The sequence below is a fragment of the Talaromyces marneffei genome, chromosome 6 (genome assembly GCF_009556855.1).
Source record: "Talaromyces marneffei chromosome 6, complete sequence".
In the NCBI taxonomy this organism is placed as follows: domain Eukaryota; kingdom Fungi; phylum Ascomycota; class Eurotiomycetes; order Eurotiales; family Trichocomaceae; genus Talaromyces; species Talaromyces marneffei.
The window spans coordinates 2439021-2455846 of record NC_072353.1 but is presented as its reverse complement, the minus strand read 5'-3'; the positions used below and the strand labels follow the sequence as shown (position 1 = coordinate 2455846).

Here is a 16826-nt window from a genome sequence, read left to right as displayed (position 1 = left end):
TTGAGTTATCTCTTGTGTAAATAACAGCAAATAGTGTTGGCTCTCCAAATGTCAGATAGCTGAAGCTTCCAACTATTTGATAGAAAGGTGATCGATCTGAAGTATCTAGATCACTACCTGCTCCATGATATATGACACAGCACTGCAATAACCCCAATTCATTGAAACGGAAAGTCATTCAAATGAAACGAAAAATTCCAAAAGAATTGGCAGAGTTGTCCATCAAAGATGCTTTATGCGTGCGGCTGTGAGCGCAAGGCTGTAACACCAGCATTCTGACTAGCCTCGATGATCAGCCTCTAGGCAGACAGGGTTTGGCAGGGATAGGGCGCGTATAATTGGCGCCCTCTAGTTAGTTAAGGGTCTAGAAGATGAGTCAGACGGTAGCATTCTCAGGTGCGTTATGTGCAGATTGAGATGATCTTGATTCGTGGATTCGTGGGTGGTGGTGCTACAGAAAGGAAAGCATGGCTGCGGGGTCAGCCTTAGGCGACGATATTGTTGCCTGTTTATTGACGCAGATTCAACAACTGGCTTCACCATGAATTATCAAATCTACGAAACACTCTCAACTCGGCGAATTAATTCCTTCAGCGCAGTCAGATCCTTCCCCTCCCCCTCCCCAAAAGCAACACAAGCACGGAGATGTTCCGTATCCTGCTCATTAACCTTCCCTCCATGATGATACCGGTTAAACGCCGGATTATCAAGCGGAAGTAGTTTCGCATCTATGTCCGCAAACCTCTTAGCTATGGACGCCTCCGTAGTCGTCTTTGCCGCCTGTTGGCCCAGTTCTCCATGAATACTCAGACCCTGGATCTCCTTTGCAGCTGCAACCGCAAGGCGCCAGATTTCTCCTTGAGTGTCAATATCTTTAAACCAGGGCCAGTCGAGAAGTGCGCACGCAGCGTACATCGCGAATATGGGGTTCATGTATAACGTCTCTTGCGCCTTCGGTGTGATGCCGCAGGTCGATACCCCGCTGGAATTGTATAGCTTTGCAAATGCATTTGCAACTTCAGGCGCGCTGTCGTCGACACCGAATCCATCGCCGAGATTGTCGATCCATGCGATACTAGCTTTCGAGAGTAGCTCTGGGTCTGTGGGAGGGTGTAAAGGTAGCGTGACTGCAGCAGTTGAATAGGCACGGATCGTGAACCAGCCGAGTGCCACTTGATCTTCGGATAGGCCAGATACTTCCAAGAACCAGGAACGGATATTAAGAAATACAGTTCCAAGAATGATTCCGGTGTTTCTTGCGGTGGACTGGCGCACAGCAGACCCTATGGTCTTGACTAGATTCTGACCAGCCTCGTTTTTTAGAGCAGCACCGTCAAGGGTGATTACGATAAAATCATATGCTTCCTTGTCGAGGATTTGTGGTGGTTCAGTGAGGTAAGTGTACTCCTTGAATTCCTTCAATTTGTTGTCGATGTAGTAGTAAAGTACTTGTGGATGGTTTAGTGCTTCAGCGCGGTGTGGCCGTACGAGGAATGTTATCTCTGCGCCAGCGAGACTGAGGATATAACCTGTGATCATGCCCATGGCGCCAGCGCCGGCGATGAGGACGCGAGGTTTGGCCATCTTCGAATGAGGAGAAGGCAAGAACTCAATGATGTTGTTTATGGTAGATATCAACCCACATCGTAAGCCTTGTAGCCTTGCCGATATATAACTATTGCGAACGCATAAAAGCCCCACTTGTTTCAATAATCTGATAGATAAAAAACAGGGACCCAGCTACTTAAATTGTCAGCCCCACGGATTCTTTATTTCGTTGTTCAAGCATCATTTAAACTCTTCTTGGCTTCTTTTTGGTGCTGTATGGGGCGTGGCGGCACATACCTAGACGTACACCAACTCGTTCCCTCACTGGCGCCCTTGTTGATTTTGGACATGGATTTCTAATCAACTAGATTTCTACTCAATCAAGTTAAGCATTTTGGTGTTAGATGCTCATGCTTGACAGGAGAACGAGCGGTGAACAATTAGTAAGCTGATGTATATATCACTGTTGGGGCCACTTAACTAAGGTTTACCATCTCTCCTCATATACGGCATGGAGCTGATGTCTATTCTCCAGATTGACCCCACTAAAACAAGCGTGAATCATGTGAAGGAATGTAGATTACAATGTTGTTAGGAAGCTCTGAGAGTAGGACATGGATTGACGTCAGGTCGACATATCCCAGAAACGTGAAGGCGAATAATTGGATGGCAAGTAGAGAGAAGGAGTACGTAGATGGCGATATTGATTACTTCGAGCTCCGATCTTTCATTCCTCGACTCCAGTCCATGTTCCAGTGACAAAATCTGTATAGTACTTGAACTGCATCTATCTGGTCGACAAACAAAGTTACATGAAAACACGAGAATCACGCTTCTTTGTATACAAACCTAATCCCCTGAACATCTCATCAAAATGACACTTGCCCAAGAAGGCATCCTAAAAACAACCCGAAGAGCCATCATGACGTGAGTCGCTCAAAACAAACCCTCCTATTTCCCTCCTCAAGCTGACCCCATTCCGTTTTCTTACAGGAGCAGTCGCAACATGGCCGTCATGACCACCATCGGTGTCGTAGGCGGCACAGTCCTCTTCTTCGACTATCTCAAGGGAGGACAACCAGTCGCAAAACCGGAGGAACATCTTGCGTATAATGGACGGATTGCGGATCCCAGTGGGCAGACGGATCAGGGTACGGCCAAGGCGGGGAGGGTTAGGTTGAAGAGTTATAATGAGCGATGAATCTTATCTATCGAGCTTGGAATGTCGTTGTACGAAGTTGTGTAGAATAGAGTGACCGCGAAGGTTTATGCCAATTGGAAACAGTAGAATTATCAAACAAGAACATAACATGTGGGTATCTAATGCAATAGTAACAGTGGTACAAGCCCTAACCTGGCAACATAGTGCCAATCCATCTCATCCTGCATTTATGATTTTTTATCCCCGTCATCATCAAGCATTGCTCGTTAAATCCCATCACTACTAAGTTTACGACTCGAATACCTAGACTCGCGAGCTGATTTCCCACGTAGATCCTTCACCTCCTTCAACACCTCCCGGAACCCGGCCTCTATACTCTGCATACGTGACAGAACCAGTCGCCCAAGAACATCGTTATCGGTGGCGATCTGAGTGGCCAGGCTCGATGGCAAAGCGCCAATGTCGCCCACGTCAGACCCAATACGATTAAAGTTCGGGACTGACATATAACTTGTCCGTTGAGGAAGTGTAGGCCGCTCCGTTTCGAGCTTCAACGGCGACGCAGAAGACGGTCCAGGCATGGCATCGTCAGTACTGTCGTCAGCATCACCGGGATGTTTGTGCAGGACAGTGACACTAGAGGCATTGCGAGCTTGTAGATGGCTCGATGCTGGACGGTGTCGAGTGGGACTGTTTTTGCGAGAATTGAACACTGCTGTGGAAGGCCGGGAGCTGAAGAATCTTGGGGTGGACTTGCTACTGGGCCGAGGCGTTTGGCTAGCATACCGTGACTCAGAAATCGTATCCTCTTGACCGTCGTCTGATTCGTCATCGTGATTTTCGTCGCTTGATTTCTCGTCATCACCCTCTACATCCGTCGCATGAGAGGCATGTCGTCCTAGACGTGCCCCAGTGTTGTTCACAGTAGAGTGTTCAGGAACCGGATGGAGGCTCCTGTGGTTCATAAACTCCTCCGGGTCAGATGCTACGAAGGATTGAGTAGTTTCTGTATAATTGCGGTGTGATGGTGAAACCGCTCTTTGCAGTGCACTGGGTCGTCTCGGTGTCATCTCCTCGATTGTTTCCATGTTCTGCATCCAATTCGCCACCATTGTCGATTTGCGGCGTCCATCTGGACTCTCCGTCACATCTTGCATAGATTGCTGACGAAACGGCCGTCGAAAAAGCTCTTCTAGTACACGGTCCTGTTGATATGTGGCAATAGAAGGTTCCCGTGTGAGACGGTGAAATGTATCAAACCGACTCTGTCTTTCGTCCCTTGCCCGCAATACTGCTGTCGACCGGCCGCCCAGGTGAATGTTTCCTTCAATTAGGTCGGTGGGATCGATCATACTTGAACTCAAAATCATCTTCTCATAGAAGCAGATCGACCATAAAATCGGAAAATGTGTGATCTTGATCAGAGTACGATTAAGCTTGACAAAATCGCGAAGAGGAATGCAGTAGCGTAATGGAGTCAGTATCCAGCCAAGAATATTAGAGGGAGCCACATAGGAAAACAGCGCGTCCGATTTGACCATGGAAATGGTATTGATTGCAAACAGAAACTGGTGCTCTTCGTGTGCATTCTTCACAATGGACATGAATGAATTAGTCAGGACGGTGATTAGGATCGTAACAACCACGAAGTGACAAATGAAGAGGAAGACCGTCAGAATGATTCGTCCTAACGAATTGTATTCCTCCCAAAGACTCCAGGCTGTGGGAGTGAACCCCATCAATATCTGAAACAGAGCGTAGATGACTTCCTGTGGCGATTGGGACGACACGGACGAGAAAGAGAATGCGACCAAAAAGCCACTACACGCAACCACAATCAACAGGAACACAGCCATGAGGTCGGCCGCCATAATCCGGAATGCGATGAGTAGTTGCGAAAAGTACTTGTAATGGTCGAGAACCGAGAAAAGACGTGGGAAAAGTAAAACAGCTCCGGCAGACAATATATCGTATGCTTGATTCGCGGCGGCCAATTGCCGAACGTCAGGCATAGCCATAACATATAAGCGAAGTATTGAGTAGCAGAAAAGCAAGAGCAGGATTCCCAGGTCGAATAGATTCCAGAAACTCATAAGATAAAGGCTGAAGCCCTGTTCGTTAAAGCCGACAATCTCATCTAGCATGAACCCAGCGCTCCATAACCAGAAAACAACCTCGACTGTCGTGATATGTAATGATCTTTCAATAAGAACAGCGAGGTAGAGACATAACAGAACCGCGAATGACAAAGTTGAAAGAAAATGTCGATAACGAGGCACCCGTAGTCGAGACAATTTGAAAAGAGAAGCATCCCTTGGGTCGTAGAGCGTTACAGTTCTGCGTGGATTTTCCTCTAGCTGAGGACTTTGCCTGCTTTTGCCGTATTGGTGTTCCCCCGTACCGTTTGTAGCCCCATAGCGCGATCGACCACGGCCTGCTGTGGCGTTCGGACGATGTAGGTTGTCGGCAGCCGAGTGAAAGACAATGGTACCAGCCCATATTGCCTCTAGGTGCTGGACGACTAGAGGATGCGCGATGAAGTGCTTGGCCTGGGCTCGGATGGCAATTTCCAGACATGATATCCGGGTTGCTCCAGTGGCATTCCTGCTCTTGGAAGAGTTCTGATTCCAGGTTGAGGCGCGGAGACTGGCGGCGGAAATAGGAGTCTGTCCCTGGAGTGGATAAAAGTCGTAGGATAGCGCATCGATCAATTCTCTTGTCGTGTAGTCTTTGAGGATTTTGATCGCCAAAAGCTCACTAACAAGCGCTCGCGTCCGGGAGGTGCCACTGTTTCCGGGATTGTAATCAGCCTCTTTGTTGAATTGAAGACAATTGGCCATCAATGCATATAACGTGGATCGATTGAAATGGGCATTCCGGATCTGCTGCTGGATAGGTTTGAGAAGGAATTGAGATATCTGTGGAGACCGCAACTGCTCCCATGTTAAACTCGTTTCGCATCGTGACATAACAAGGGATCGTATGGAGTGCGTAATAGTGTAGACGGGGATGAGATCTGCAGCCAGGGTTCGTTAGCACTTCGCTTTCGTCCGCAGTCTGCTTTCGCTGATTGCTCACCCAAGTGCGGCGATGAGAATATGGGCAGGAGATGCCCTTCGTCACTGTCGTCATCATGCGGCTCGGTTTCTTCGCCTCCATTCAATGGCCGCCCAGGATCACGTTCATCCAAGTAGTCGTCGGGCTCAGTAGGTGCGAGGCTTCCATCTTCGCGCAGAAAGCCCCTGAAGAACGGGGTTGTCTCGTGAGGGGAAACAGAACGAAGAACAGGCTGGCGCGATTTCCTCGGTCGTAATAGTGAGGCAAGCATGATGGTGCGTGTCGAATGCTTCCTGCGTCGAATATGCGGGGTGGTGTCACAGCATTGAGGCTTTAGGAGTTGTTGCAAGAGAAGAAAGTGTGAAACAAAGACTCGTAGATGCAAAAACGCTGAGCAAGAAAAACACGAAGCCGCCCGAACAGAAACAAAAGAATGACAACGCCGAACCTAAGTGGAATAGGGTCAGTATATGGAAAGAGGATATAGGCCTGAAGGCTGGGGAGATACCTACTGAGTTTATATGACAATGGCAACAGTGGGATGGGTATGTTCACGATAAGAAGTGCTCACATGAACACGAGGCCAATGGAATGTTGCAACATGAGACGTTGATTGGCCACGAGACTCGACATTTGTACCGCGTTAGTACTTGGATGGTAGGCTAGGACCGACTTGGCTAGGGCAGAGCGAGTAATACCATCGGATTGGGTAGAGGGGTACTTCCGAAGTACGGACATTGGACCAAGCGTACAAGGAGCGCTGCAAAGAGCTTGGACCGCTTTCGCCAAGATATCAATTCTTTCTGTTTAGTATTTCCTTGTTCATTCACAGCTGAGTCAAATATCAGCATATAACTATGGGCAGTTTGGCTAGGAGAATTCTTCGTGATGTACTGCGACATGCTAAAAGCAATGATTCGACTCGACAAGAGCGATTTGATTGGAGCTCAAACATCGTGCTGCAACCCACGAAGCTTGTGACCCAAACAAGGTTCCAAGGCCGAAAATGCACATATTCTGTATGCAAAGAATTTATACCCTGACACCCTATTGCTTCAAACTGTATACCCTGGATTTTACCTGTCACCTGATTGATGGAATGTGGTCGTTTAAATCAAGAGGATGTTGCTGTCGCCAAGAATGATGTAAGAGGACCGATATCGTCACGTAACTAACTAGTTAACTAACTAACTTAACTTACCAAATCTTATCTCGGCCTAGATCCTTCCATATGAAGGAATTGCTCGCATTTGCAGCTGCATGTCTCCCATACTACGTACAAAGAAGTATATCAGTTTAGGATCGAGGCCTGTCGTAAGTATTCATAACTATCCATAACCAGGCTATCCGCCAGTAATCTCATACCAGTCTGTTCGAGTCAATTGCCTGTGAGGGGGTCCAGAACGTGAAAAGAGCCGGAGAAAAACAGAAAAGAAGCAAGCGGGGGAGGAGTAAAACATGGTGTTTTTTACTGTTACCGCGCTAAGCTTGCATATGCAGGCGGTGAGAGCCAACCCTGGCATTAGCTTCAATCGACTGGGGGAACCGGTAGACCGCTTTCTGGCCTGTTCCTCCAATAAGAGTGCGTCGTCGGCAGATCCCATCCCAGAATAGCGGGTCTGCATTTACAAAATTTTTATTCTGCCGCTGGGCGGTAATTTTTCAAAATTACCTAACAATCGATCGGGTTTTTCTTACGCCTGCATTTTTTTTCTTCCCGTCCTCGTACCTGCTTACCTTGCTGCAACTTTTCTCTCCTCCTCCTCTTTTCTCTGCAGTCCAATCCTCCCTCTATCCTCTATCCTCTATCCTCTTCCCCCCTACCCCAATCCTCATACCCCCGTGCAGAAGTGACAGGCGAGACACGCTCTTGGTCTTGGAGGTCGCTAATGCTTCGGTAGAGTGAAACTCATTCGACTTAGTCCCTTGGAGGACCTTTTTGAATTGAAATCACTTCATATATACAACACACCATGCCGCAGCACGAGGTCACCTCGCCCCGCACTGTTCGTGTGAGCGACAATGCAGCTCCCTCTAGCCCCTCAAGCGGAGGCGTTGCTTCATATCAGTCGACGAACAGCTTGCAACCGTTGCCCGCTATGCCTACAGCTAGCAATGGGGGCTTGATTCCTCCCGCAACCTCCCCCATCGTGGGAATCCCCGAAAAAAAGATGGCTTTGGAGCTCGAAGATGGCACTGTCTATCAAGGATACAGTTTTGGTGCTGAGAAGAGTGTCGCCGGTGAATTGGTTTTCCAAACTGGAATGGTGGGCTATCCCGAGTCGGTCACTGACCCATCCTATCGGGGACAGATCCTTGTGATCACCTTCCCTTTGGTGGGTAACTACGGTGTGCCTTCACGAGAAACAATGGATGAAATTTTGAAAGAGCTTCCCAAGCACTTCGAGTCATCCCAAATCCACATTGCCGCCTTGGTCGTAGCCAGCTATTTTGGTGAAGACTACTCCCACTTCTTGGCCAAGTCATCCCTCGGTACCTGGCTCAAGGAACAGAATGTTCCGGCTGTTTATGGTATTGATACCCGAGCTTTGACCAAGCGGATCCGAGAGGAAGGTAGCATGCTCGGTCGTTTGTTGCTCGAGTCTTCTCAAGTGCCTAACGGCACCGAGATCACCTCTCCAGCTGAATGGAAACAGCATTTCGAGCAAGTCGAATGGGTTGACCCCAACAAGAAGAATCTCGTTGCTGAAGGTATGTTTCATGTGCCCCCCAAGCTCTTTTTGTCCGAACTATGCTAATTCATATCGTTATAGTGTCTATCCGTGAGCCTCGTCTTTTCACTCCCCCAGAAGCCGTTGCGTTGAAACATCCCTCCGGTCGCCCAGTCCGTGTCTTGTGCTTGGACGTTGGTATGAAATACAATCAACTTCGGTGCCTTTTGTCGCGTGGCGTTGAAGTCTTGGTCATTCCTTGGAATTACGATTTCCATACTCTTGCTGGAAGTGAATACGACGGTCTGTTCCTCTCCAACGGTCCCGGTGACCCAGCCACGATCCCCGCCGCTGTGCAGAATATCTCCAAGACTGTGCAGGAAGGCAGAATCCCCATCTTTGGTATCTGTTTAGGACACCAACTGCTAGCCAGGGCTGTTGGCGCCAACACGATCAAGATGAAGTTTGGTAACCGAGGTCACAACATCCCCTGTACCAGCATGATCTCTGGGAAGTGTCACATCACCTCCCAAAACCACGGATTCGCGGTTGATGCAGACACTCTTCCCGAGGGTTGGGAAGAACTTTTCGTCAACGCCAATGATGGCAGTAACGAAGGTATCCGCCATGTCAGCCGACCTTATTTCAGTGTTCAATTCCATCCTGAAAGCACACCCGGTCCTCGTGATACAGAATACCTTTTTGATGTCTTCATCAACACGATCAAGTCTGTTATCGCTTCACCTGAGGCTTTGAAGAAACCCGTTTCATTCCCCGGTGGAACTATTGAAGAAAATATACAGAAGGCGCCGCGCGTATCTGTCAAAAAAGCACTTGTTTTGGGTAGTGGTGGTTTGAGTATCGGCCAGGCTGGTGAATTCGACTACTCGGGTAGTCAAGCCATCAAGGCGTTGAAAGAAGAAGGAATCTACACTATCCTTATCAACCCCAACATCGCCACTATTCAGACCTCCAAAGGTCTTGCTGACAAGGTCTACTTCCTCCCTGTGAACGCCGATTTTGTGCGCAAAGTCATCAAGCACGAGCGGCCAGATGCCATCTATGTCACATTTGGTGGTCAGACAGCCCTACAAGTCGGTATTCAGTTGAAGGATGAATTTGAAGCACTCGGCGTGAGAGTGCTCGGAACACCCATTGATACCATCATCACTACAGAAGACCGGGAGTTGTTCGCACGAAGCATGGAATCTATTGGCGAGAAGTGCGCTAAGTCTGCATCGGCTTCCAACATTGACGAGGCTATGGAAGTCGTTAAGGACATTGGTTTCCCCGTCATTGTCCGCGCAGCATACGCTCTTGGTGGTCTTGGTAGTGGTTTCGCCGAAGATCCTAAGCAGCTACGAGAACTTTGCACTAAGGCTTTTGCCGCCAGTCCGCAAGTCCTCATTGAGCGAAGTATGAAAGGTTGGAAGGAAATCGAGTACGAGGTTGTTCGAGACGCTCAAGACAACTGTATCACTGTTTGTAACATGGAGAACTTCGACCCTCTCGGTATCCATACCGGTGATTCCATTGTCGTTGCTCCTTCCCAGACCCTTTCAGATGAAGACTATAACATGTTGCGAACAACTGCCGTCAATGTTATCCGTCACTTGGGAGTTGTCGGTGAATGTAACATCCAATATGCCCTCAACCCATTCTCCAAAGAGTACTGCATCATTGAAGTGAATGCGCGTCTATCACGTTCTTCCGCTCTTGCTTCCAAGGCAACCGGCTATCCTCTTGCCTTTATTGCAGCCAAGCTCGGTCTCGGTATCCCATTGAACGAGATCAAGAACTCAGTCACAAAGGTCACTTGTGCCTGCTTTGAGCCCTCGCTTGATTATGTCGTTGTCAAGATTCCTCGCTGGGACTTGAAGAAGTTCACCCGTGTTTCCAACCAGCTTGGTTCATCCATGAAGAGTGTGGGTGAAGTCATGAGTATCGGTAGAACTTTCGAGGAAGCAATCCAAAAGGCCATTCGCTCTGTCGACTATAATAATTTGGGATTCAACGAGACAAACGCGTTGATGTCAATTGACACTGAGCTCCAAACACCTTCTGACCAGCGTCTCTTCGCCATTGCCAATGCCATGCATAGCGGCTACTCTGTTGATGATATCTGGAAGTTGACTCAGATTGACAAGTGGTTCCTGCGCAAACTCAAGGGCCTCAGCGACTTCGGCAAACATCTTTCCGCCAAGTACAATGCCACCAACGTCCCCGTCAATCTCATTCGCCAAGCTAAGCAACTTGGTTTTGCTGATCGTCAGCTTGCCAAGTTCTTGAGCTCAAATGAATTGGCTATCAGACGTTTGCGTGTGGAGGCTGGCATCATTCCAGTTGTGAAACAAATTGACACTGTCGCCGCGGAGTTCCCAGCCTACACCAACTACCTCTACTTGACTTACAATGGCTCGGAGCATGATATCTCATTCAATGATCATGGTGTTATGGTGCTCGGATCTGGTGTTTACCGAATTGGTTCTTCCGTGGAGTTCGATTGGTGCTCAGTCAGAACCATCCGTACACTCCGTGAACAAGGCTACAAGACAGTCATGGTTAACTACAACCCAGAAACTGTCAGTACTGATTATGACGAGGCCGACAGGCTCTACTTCGAGAACATCAATCTCGAGACTGTCTTGGATATCTACCAGCTGGAATCTTCCAGCGGTGTTATCATGTCCATGGGTGGTCAGACTCCCAACAACATCGCGCTGCCATTGCACCGTCTCAACGTCAAAATCTTGGGCACATCTCCTGAGATGATTGATACCGCCGAGAACCGATACAAATTCTCCCGAATGCTCGACCGCATTGGAGTGGACCAGCCTGCTTGGAAGGAATTGACGAGTATTGAAGAGGCCACTGCTTTCTGTGACAAAGTCAAATACCCAGTGCTCGTCCGACCATCTTACGTTCTTTCAGGAGCTGCCATGAACACTGTTTACTCCCAGGATGATTTGGCAACGTATCTGCAACAGGCAGCCGACGTTTCTCGCGAGCACCCAGTTGTCATTACCAAATATATTGAGAATGCCAAGGAAATTGAAATGGACGCAGTGGCCCGCAACGGTGTTATGGTCGGTCACTTCATCTCAGAGCATGTTGAAAATGCCGGTGTTCACTCTGGTGATGCTACCCTTATCCTACCTCCTCAGGATTTGGACCCCGAGACTGTCAGACGTATCGAAGACGCTACACGAAAGATCGGAAACGCTCTCAACGTCACTGGTCCTTACAACATTCAATTCATTGCCAAGGACAACGATATCAAGGTCATTGAGTGCAATGTTCGTGCTTCTCGTTCATTCCCATTTGTTTCCAAAGTCATGGGCGTCGACTTGATTGAAATGGCAACAAAGGCTATGATGGGTATACCATTCCAAGAGTATCCCCCAGTCAGCATTCCCAAAGACTACGTCGGTGTCAAGGTTCCTCAATTCTCCTTCTCTCGTCTTTCTGGTGCAGACCCTGTTCTGGGTGTTGAGATGGCTTCTACTGGTGAAGTCGCCTCTTTCGGTCGTAACCGAGCAGAAGCTTATCTGAAGGCTTTGATCTCTACTGGTTTCCGTCTGCCAAAGAAGAACATCTTGCTTTCTATCGGTTCCTACAAGGAGAAGTTGGAGATGCTTCCATCTATCCAAAAGTTGCACAAGATGGGTTACAATCTGTTTGCTACCGCTGGTACCGCAGACTATATTAAGGAGCATGGCATCCCCGTCAAATACCTGGAACTTCTTAATGGAGAGGAAGAAGATCTCAAGTCGGAATACTCCCTTACACAGCATCTTGCCAACAACTTGATTGACCTCTACATCAATTTGCCATCTAGCAACAGATATCGTCGTCCTGCCAACTATATGAGTAAGGGTTACAGAACCAGACGTATGGCAGTTGACTATCAAACTCCATTGGTTACCAATGTCAAGAATGCAAAGATCTTGATTGAGGCACTTTCTCACCAATTCGAACTCGAGATTCTCACAATTGATCATCAAACCAGCCACCGAACAATGGTCCTACCTGGTCTCATCAACATCGCCTCTTTCGTACCAGGATTGGTTACACCAGGTTCAAAAGACTTTGAACAGGTTACCAAGGCCTCTATTGCTGCAGGTTTCACTATGATCCGTGTCATGCCTGTTGGCGTGGATACCTCTGTGACGGATGCTGTTGCTTTGAAGGCAGCTCAGCAAAACTCCAAGACTGGAGCATACTGTGACTTCAACCTCTCTGTTGCCGCTACAGCCACCAATGCAGAGCAGATTGGCCAGGTCACTGGAGAAGTCGGAGCTCTTTTCATTCCTTTCAATCACCTTTCTGGCAATATCAACAAGGTTGCTGCTGTCACCAGCCACTTTGGAGCCTGGCCCGCCACTAAACCCATGATCACCGATGCCAAATCCACAGACCTTGCGTCAATTCTTCTCCTAGCAAGCTTGCACAACCGAAACATTCATGTCTTGAACGTTTCCTCCAAGGAAGACATCAATTTGATTGCTTTGAGTAAGGAGAAGGGTCTCAAGGTCACCTGCGATGTTTCCATCTACAGTCTCTTCCTCACACAGGACGACTTCCCAGAGTGCACCTGCTTGCCAACTGTTGAGGACCAAAAGGCACTTTGGGAACATTTAAGCACCATTGACGTCTTCTCCATTGGCACCATTCCATACCAGCTCGCTGGAAAGAAGGCCAGTCCTACTGTAGGTATTGCTGATGCATTGCCTTTGTTGCTTACTGCAGCTTCTCAAAACAAGTTGACTCTCGACGACATCACTACCCGTCTTCATGACAACCCCAAGAGGATCTTTGAGCTTCACGACCAGCAAGACGCTTTTGTTGAAGTCGAGATTGATCGTCCATATGTCTTTGACAGCGGCAACGTCTGGTCACCATTCAATGGAAAGCCAATGAAGGGTTCCGTTCACCGTGTGGTCTTCCAGAACAAGACATCTTGCCTTGATGGTGAGATTCAAGTTGAGGCCGCACAAGGTGCAGATATGTCAACCCATCGCATCGTGCCACAGTCGCCTTCAGTGAAGGCGTTCTCTCCACGAGTGCAGCCCAAGTTCGACGCCATTGAGCGACGATTCTCGAGCAGCACCCCTGTGCGACCCTTCCGTTCAAAGGCGGCTGATACTGTTCCCAATGTTCCTGAGCTTGGACCCCCACTCTTCACTCCTTCTTCTCAGACATCAACTTCTCTGCTTGAGCTGCTTTCGCGCTCAACATTCAAGCAGAAGCACGTCGTCTCCGTCAGCCAGTTTACTCGTGCAGACCTTCACCTTCTTTTCACTGTGGCTCAGGAGATGCGTCTCGGAGTTGAGAGGCAGGGTGTTCTTGATATCCTCAAGGGCCGTGTCTTGTGTACATTGTTCTACGAGCCTTCTACACGCACTTCGGCTTCTTTTGACGCCGCCATGCAGCGACTTGGAGGTCGCACTATCGCGATTTCTACTGAGCATTCTTCAGCAAAGAAAGGCGAGACTCTTCAAGACACCATCCGCACCTTGGGTTGCTACGGGGATGCGGTTGTTCTCCGTCACCCTGATGAGAAGAGTGCTCACACTGCCGCCAAGTTCTCTCCTGTGCCTATCATCAATGGTGGAAACGGTAGCCTTGAACATCCAACTCAGGCGTTCCTTGACCTTTTCACCATCCGGGAAGAACTTGGTACAGTTACTGGTTTGACCGTTACCTTCGTCGGTGATTTGAAATATGGTCGCACTGTGCACTCCTTGATCAAGTTGCTCCAATTTTACGATGTCCGTGTTCAATTGGTCGCTCCCAAGGCCTTGTCATTGCCAGAAGATGTGCGTAAATTGGTCGTTTCTTCTGGTCAGTTGGTCTGTGAATCGGAGAAGCTCACTCCTGAGATCATTTCTCGCTCCGACGTCCTCTACTGCACTCGCGTGCAGAAAGAACGTTTCGCCGATTTGGCGGAATACGAAAGACTCAAAGACAGCTTTGTCGTTGACAACTCGGTCTTGAAACACGCTAAGAGCCATATGGTTGTTATGCACCCATTGCCTAGGAATGCTGAGATTGGGGAGGAGGTTGACTTTGACCAGAGGGCAGCCTACTTTAGACAGGTAAGTCTCACCAATATAGTGTTGATATCAAACATACTAACAGTTTCTTTTAGATGCGTTATGGTCTTTACTGCCGCATGGCATTGTTGGCTCTCATTCTAGCACCTTAAGTCTTTTCGACACTCTAGTCGAAAGTTAGGGAATAGAGGAAAGCCATGGCCATGATTCGATGATGATATAAAATATTTCCCTTGTTATGCTCTTGTGACGTTTTTGCATGTACCAAAAGTTATTGTCTCTTTGCTATACAGAACGTAGACTTCTTAAAGTTTTGGATAGGAACAGATAGATTCCTAGATGATTATGTATAATGTGTGAAGATTGGCATTAATGGGTATTGTATGTATATGGATTTATTCATGATTTATCTGTGTGATGTGTTATGTGTTGTGTGTTGTGTGTTCTGTCGTGGTGTTCTCTGTGTGGGTTTTTTCTCTTTTTAGATGGCGTTGCGTTTGGTTTGTTTTTTTGCATAGCGTGGTTGGGATTTGTGTGGGATGTGTATGATTATACAATAAATTCATTTTCTTCTTTTCAACATACTCTTTTTCTTGATGTCGATACTATCAATTATGTTCGATGCCGTCAACTCTGGCGGACGCTCTGCTCTGTCTCCACTATCTAAAATGGATTGCTGGAAATTTCGGCACGGTCCTTCTTAAATCTTGAACTGCTTGAAAATTCATATGATTTGATCAAGTCATGATTCGCCTTCTGATATCTAGGTATACCATCTGAAATGGGCTTCCTGGAGAATGGGGCTAGATAGAAGCTCAAAGTCAATATGAAGCCCTACCTACGCCTAACCGCTCCCTCTTGCCAAGAAGGAAACCAAACCCATGCAATATTATAATTAATCCTCCTAAACAACCCCCCTCGACAACCTCCCAATAACATCACTAACTCCCTCCACATCTGAACGCACCATCAACGGCAGAGCCCTCTCCCATTCCTCCTCCAACACATGAATCATCTCCTCCAACCCTTCAATATTCTTCCTATAACTCTGGTTAAGCTTCCGCTCATGTTTGAGTTGCTCTTCCCTCTGCCCCAAAAGAAATCCGAGGCGTTGGATGATCTCTATCTGTGATTCGAGCTGTTGTTCGCTATTTTCCTTCTTTGAAGCGGCATCTTGTTGTTGTTCTTGTTCATCTCGTAAGGAATTGATGGCAGCATAGAGCCGTTCAAGTGAACAGCTCAGCATTTCGAGAAGATCAATCAGGCCAGATGAGCCGAGGGCATCGATGCAAGAGGAGAGGTTGTTGTTGGATTTGGTCAGATGGTTGATTTCGGCGGTTAGGATTTTGAGATGGTTGTTTATATCTGTTTTTGTGTTTGGGAAGTCGTTTCTTTGGGAATGGGCATACGTGTTATGTGAAGGTTTCTTGCCATCTGGATTGAGACCTGTGGCATCGGCAGTATTTCTCATAGACCTTGATGCTGGAGTCGACAAGCCTGAGAAGAAGATATCAATTTTTTCTTCTAGTCTTTCCATTCTCTGAACAATCATCGGTCCAAGTTCGGTTGGTGTTACTTGAGGGGGTTGCATCTTAACATCTTTTCTCTGGACGAGCCCATCGAATTGATCTTCCAATTCTAACACTTGATCGACTTTTAGTTGACTCGTTGATAGTTGAATACTAGCATCCGATCTGCGACACAGCCATCTACAATCTAGGTTAGCGGATCCCTGGTTTTCATTTTCCGGATATCGCAATCCTCACTTAAACGGATTCCTCTCAAAACTATCTCGCATCTGCAACGACGATAAGCTCAACGCTTGCTTGAGTCCCTCACCTCGCCTCTTTTGTTTGTGTTGTCGTTGTTGCTGTGCAGATTTCTGACTATACTGACTATCCTCACTCACACTCGTAACCCCCACAGAGCTAACAGTACTCTTCGCACTCTCTTGACTCTGAGAAATAATACTACTTCGTGCACTCGTTTCACTGTTCGTTGTTGTCATGGTATACTGCCGTTTGTTGTTCGGCTCTGACGAGGAATACACGGATGATGATGAGGAGTGGAGAGAGTTCGACTTGGTCAACCAAGATGCACCAATGGTGAAGCTACTGATGCTGTTATTGTTCAGACTCGGAATTTGTTTCAGGGACAGAGCGGAGTCGTCCCTTCCCTCGGTGGGGGATGGCTCGTTGCGACATTGGGATATGTGGCTTAATGCTAGGGAGTCTTCGCTTTTTTTGAGCTGCTGTTTGGTAAGGATGTTCAAGGGCATTGAGATGGGAGTAGACGCCATCATTGGTGATGCTGTGAAGAGATAGCAGACAG

General features: G+C 47.8%; 5 protein-coding genes across 5 annotated transcripts; 2 read left to right on the top strand and 3 right to left on the bottom strand.

Moving 5' to 3' along the window:
- Positions 1-555: 555 nt before the first annotated feature.
- EYB26_008394 (uncharacterized protein) lies at positions 556-1584 on the bottom strand (the record flags this gene model as incomplete). Its single annotated transcript, XM_054267649.1, has 1 exon — positions 556-1584. One exon carries the CDS (start codon positions 1582-1584, stop codon positions 556-558), a length of 1029 nt encoding a protein of 342 aa, XP_054123624.1.
- An 838-nt stretch (positions 1585-2422) lies between these two features.
- EYB26_008393 (uncharacterized protein) lies at positions 2423-2749 on the top strand (the record flags this gene model as incomplete). Its single annotated transcript, XM_054267648.1, has 2 exons — positions 2423-2475; positions 2542-2749. 2 exons carry the CDS (start codon positions 2423-2425, stop codon positions 2747-2749), a joined length of 261 nt encoding a protein of 86 aa, XP_054123623.1.
- Positions 2750-2976: 227 nt separating this feature from the next.
- Positions 2977-6038, bottom strand: EYB26_008392 (uncharacterized protein; the record flags this gene model as incomplete). The annotated part of the gene is made up of 2 exons (XM_054267647.1): positions 2977-5726; positions 5789-6038. 2 exons carry the CDS (start codon positions 6036-6038, stop codon positions 2977-2979), a joined length of 3000 nt encoding a protein of 999 aa, XP_054123622.1.
- Positions 6039-7740: 1702 nt separating this feature from the next.
- On the top strand, positions 7741-14647 carry EYB26_008391 (uncharacterized protein; the record flags this gene model as incomplete). Its single annotated transcript, XM_054267646.1, has 3 exons — positions 7741-8479; positions 8542-14537; positions 14591-14647. 3 exons carry the CDS (start codon positions 7741-7743, stop codon positions 14645-14647), a joined length of 6792 nt encoding a protein of 2263 aa, XP_054123621.1.
- A 752-nt stretch (positions 14648-15399) lies between these two features.
- On the bottom strand, positions 15400-16797 carry EYB26_008390 (uncharacterized protein; the record flags this gene model as incomplete). Its single annotated transcript, XM_054267645.1, has 2 exons — positions 15400-16204; positions 16262-16797. The coding sequence occupies 2 exons, from the start codon at positions 16795-16797 to the stop codon at positions 15400-15402; spliced, it is 1341 nt and encodes a 446-aa protein (XP_054123620.1).
- Between the last annotated feature and the right edge of the window lie 29 nt (positions 16798-16826).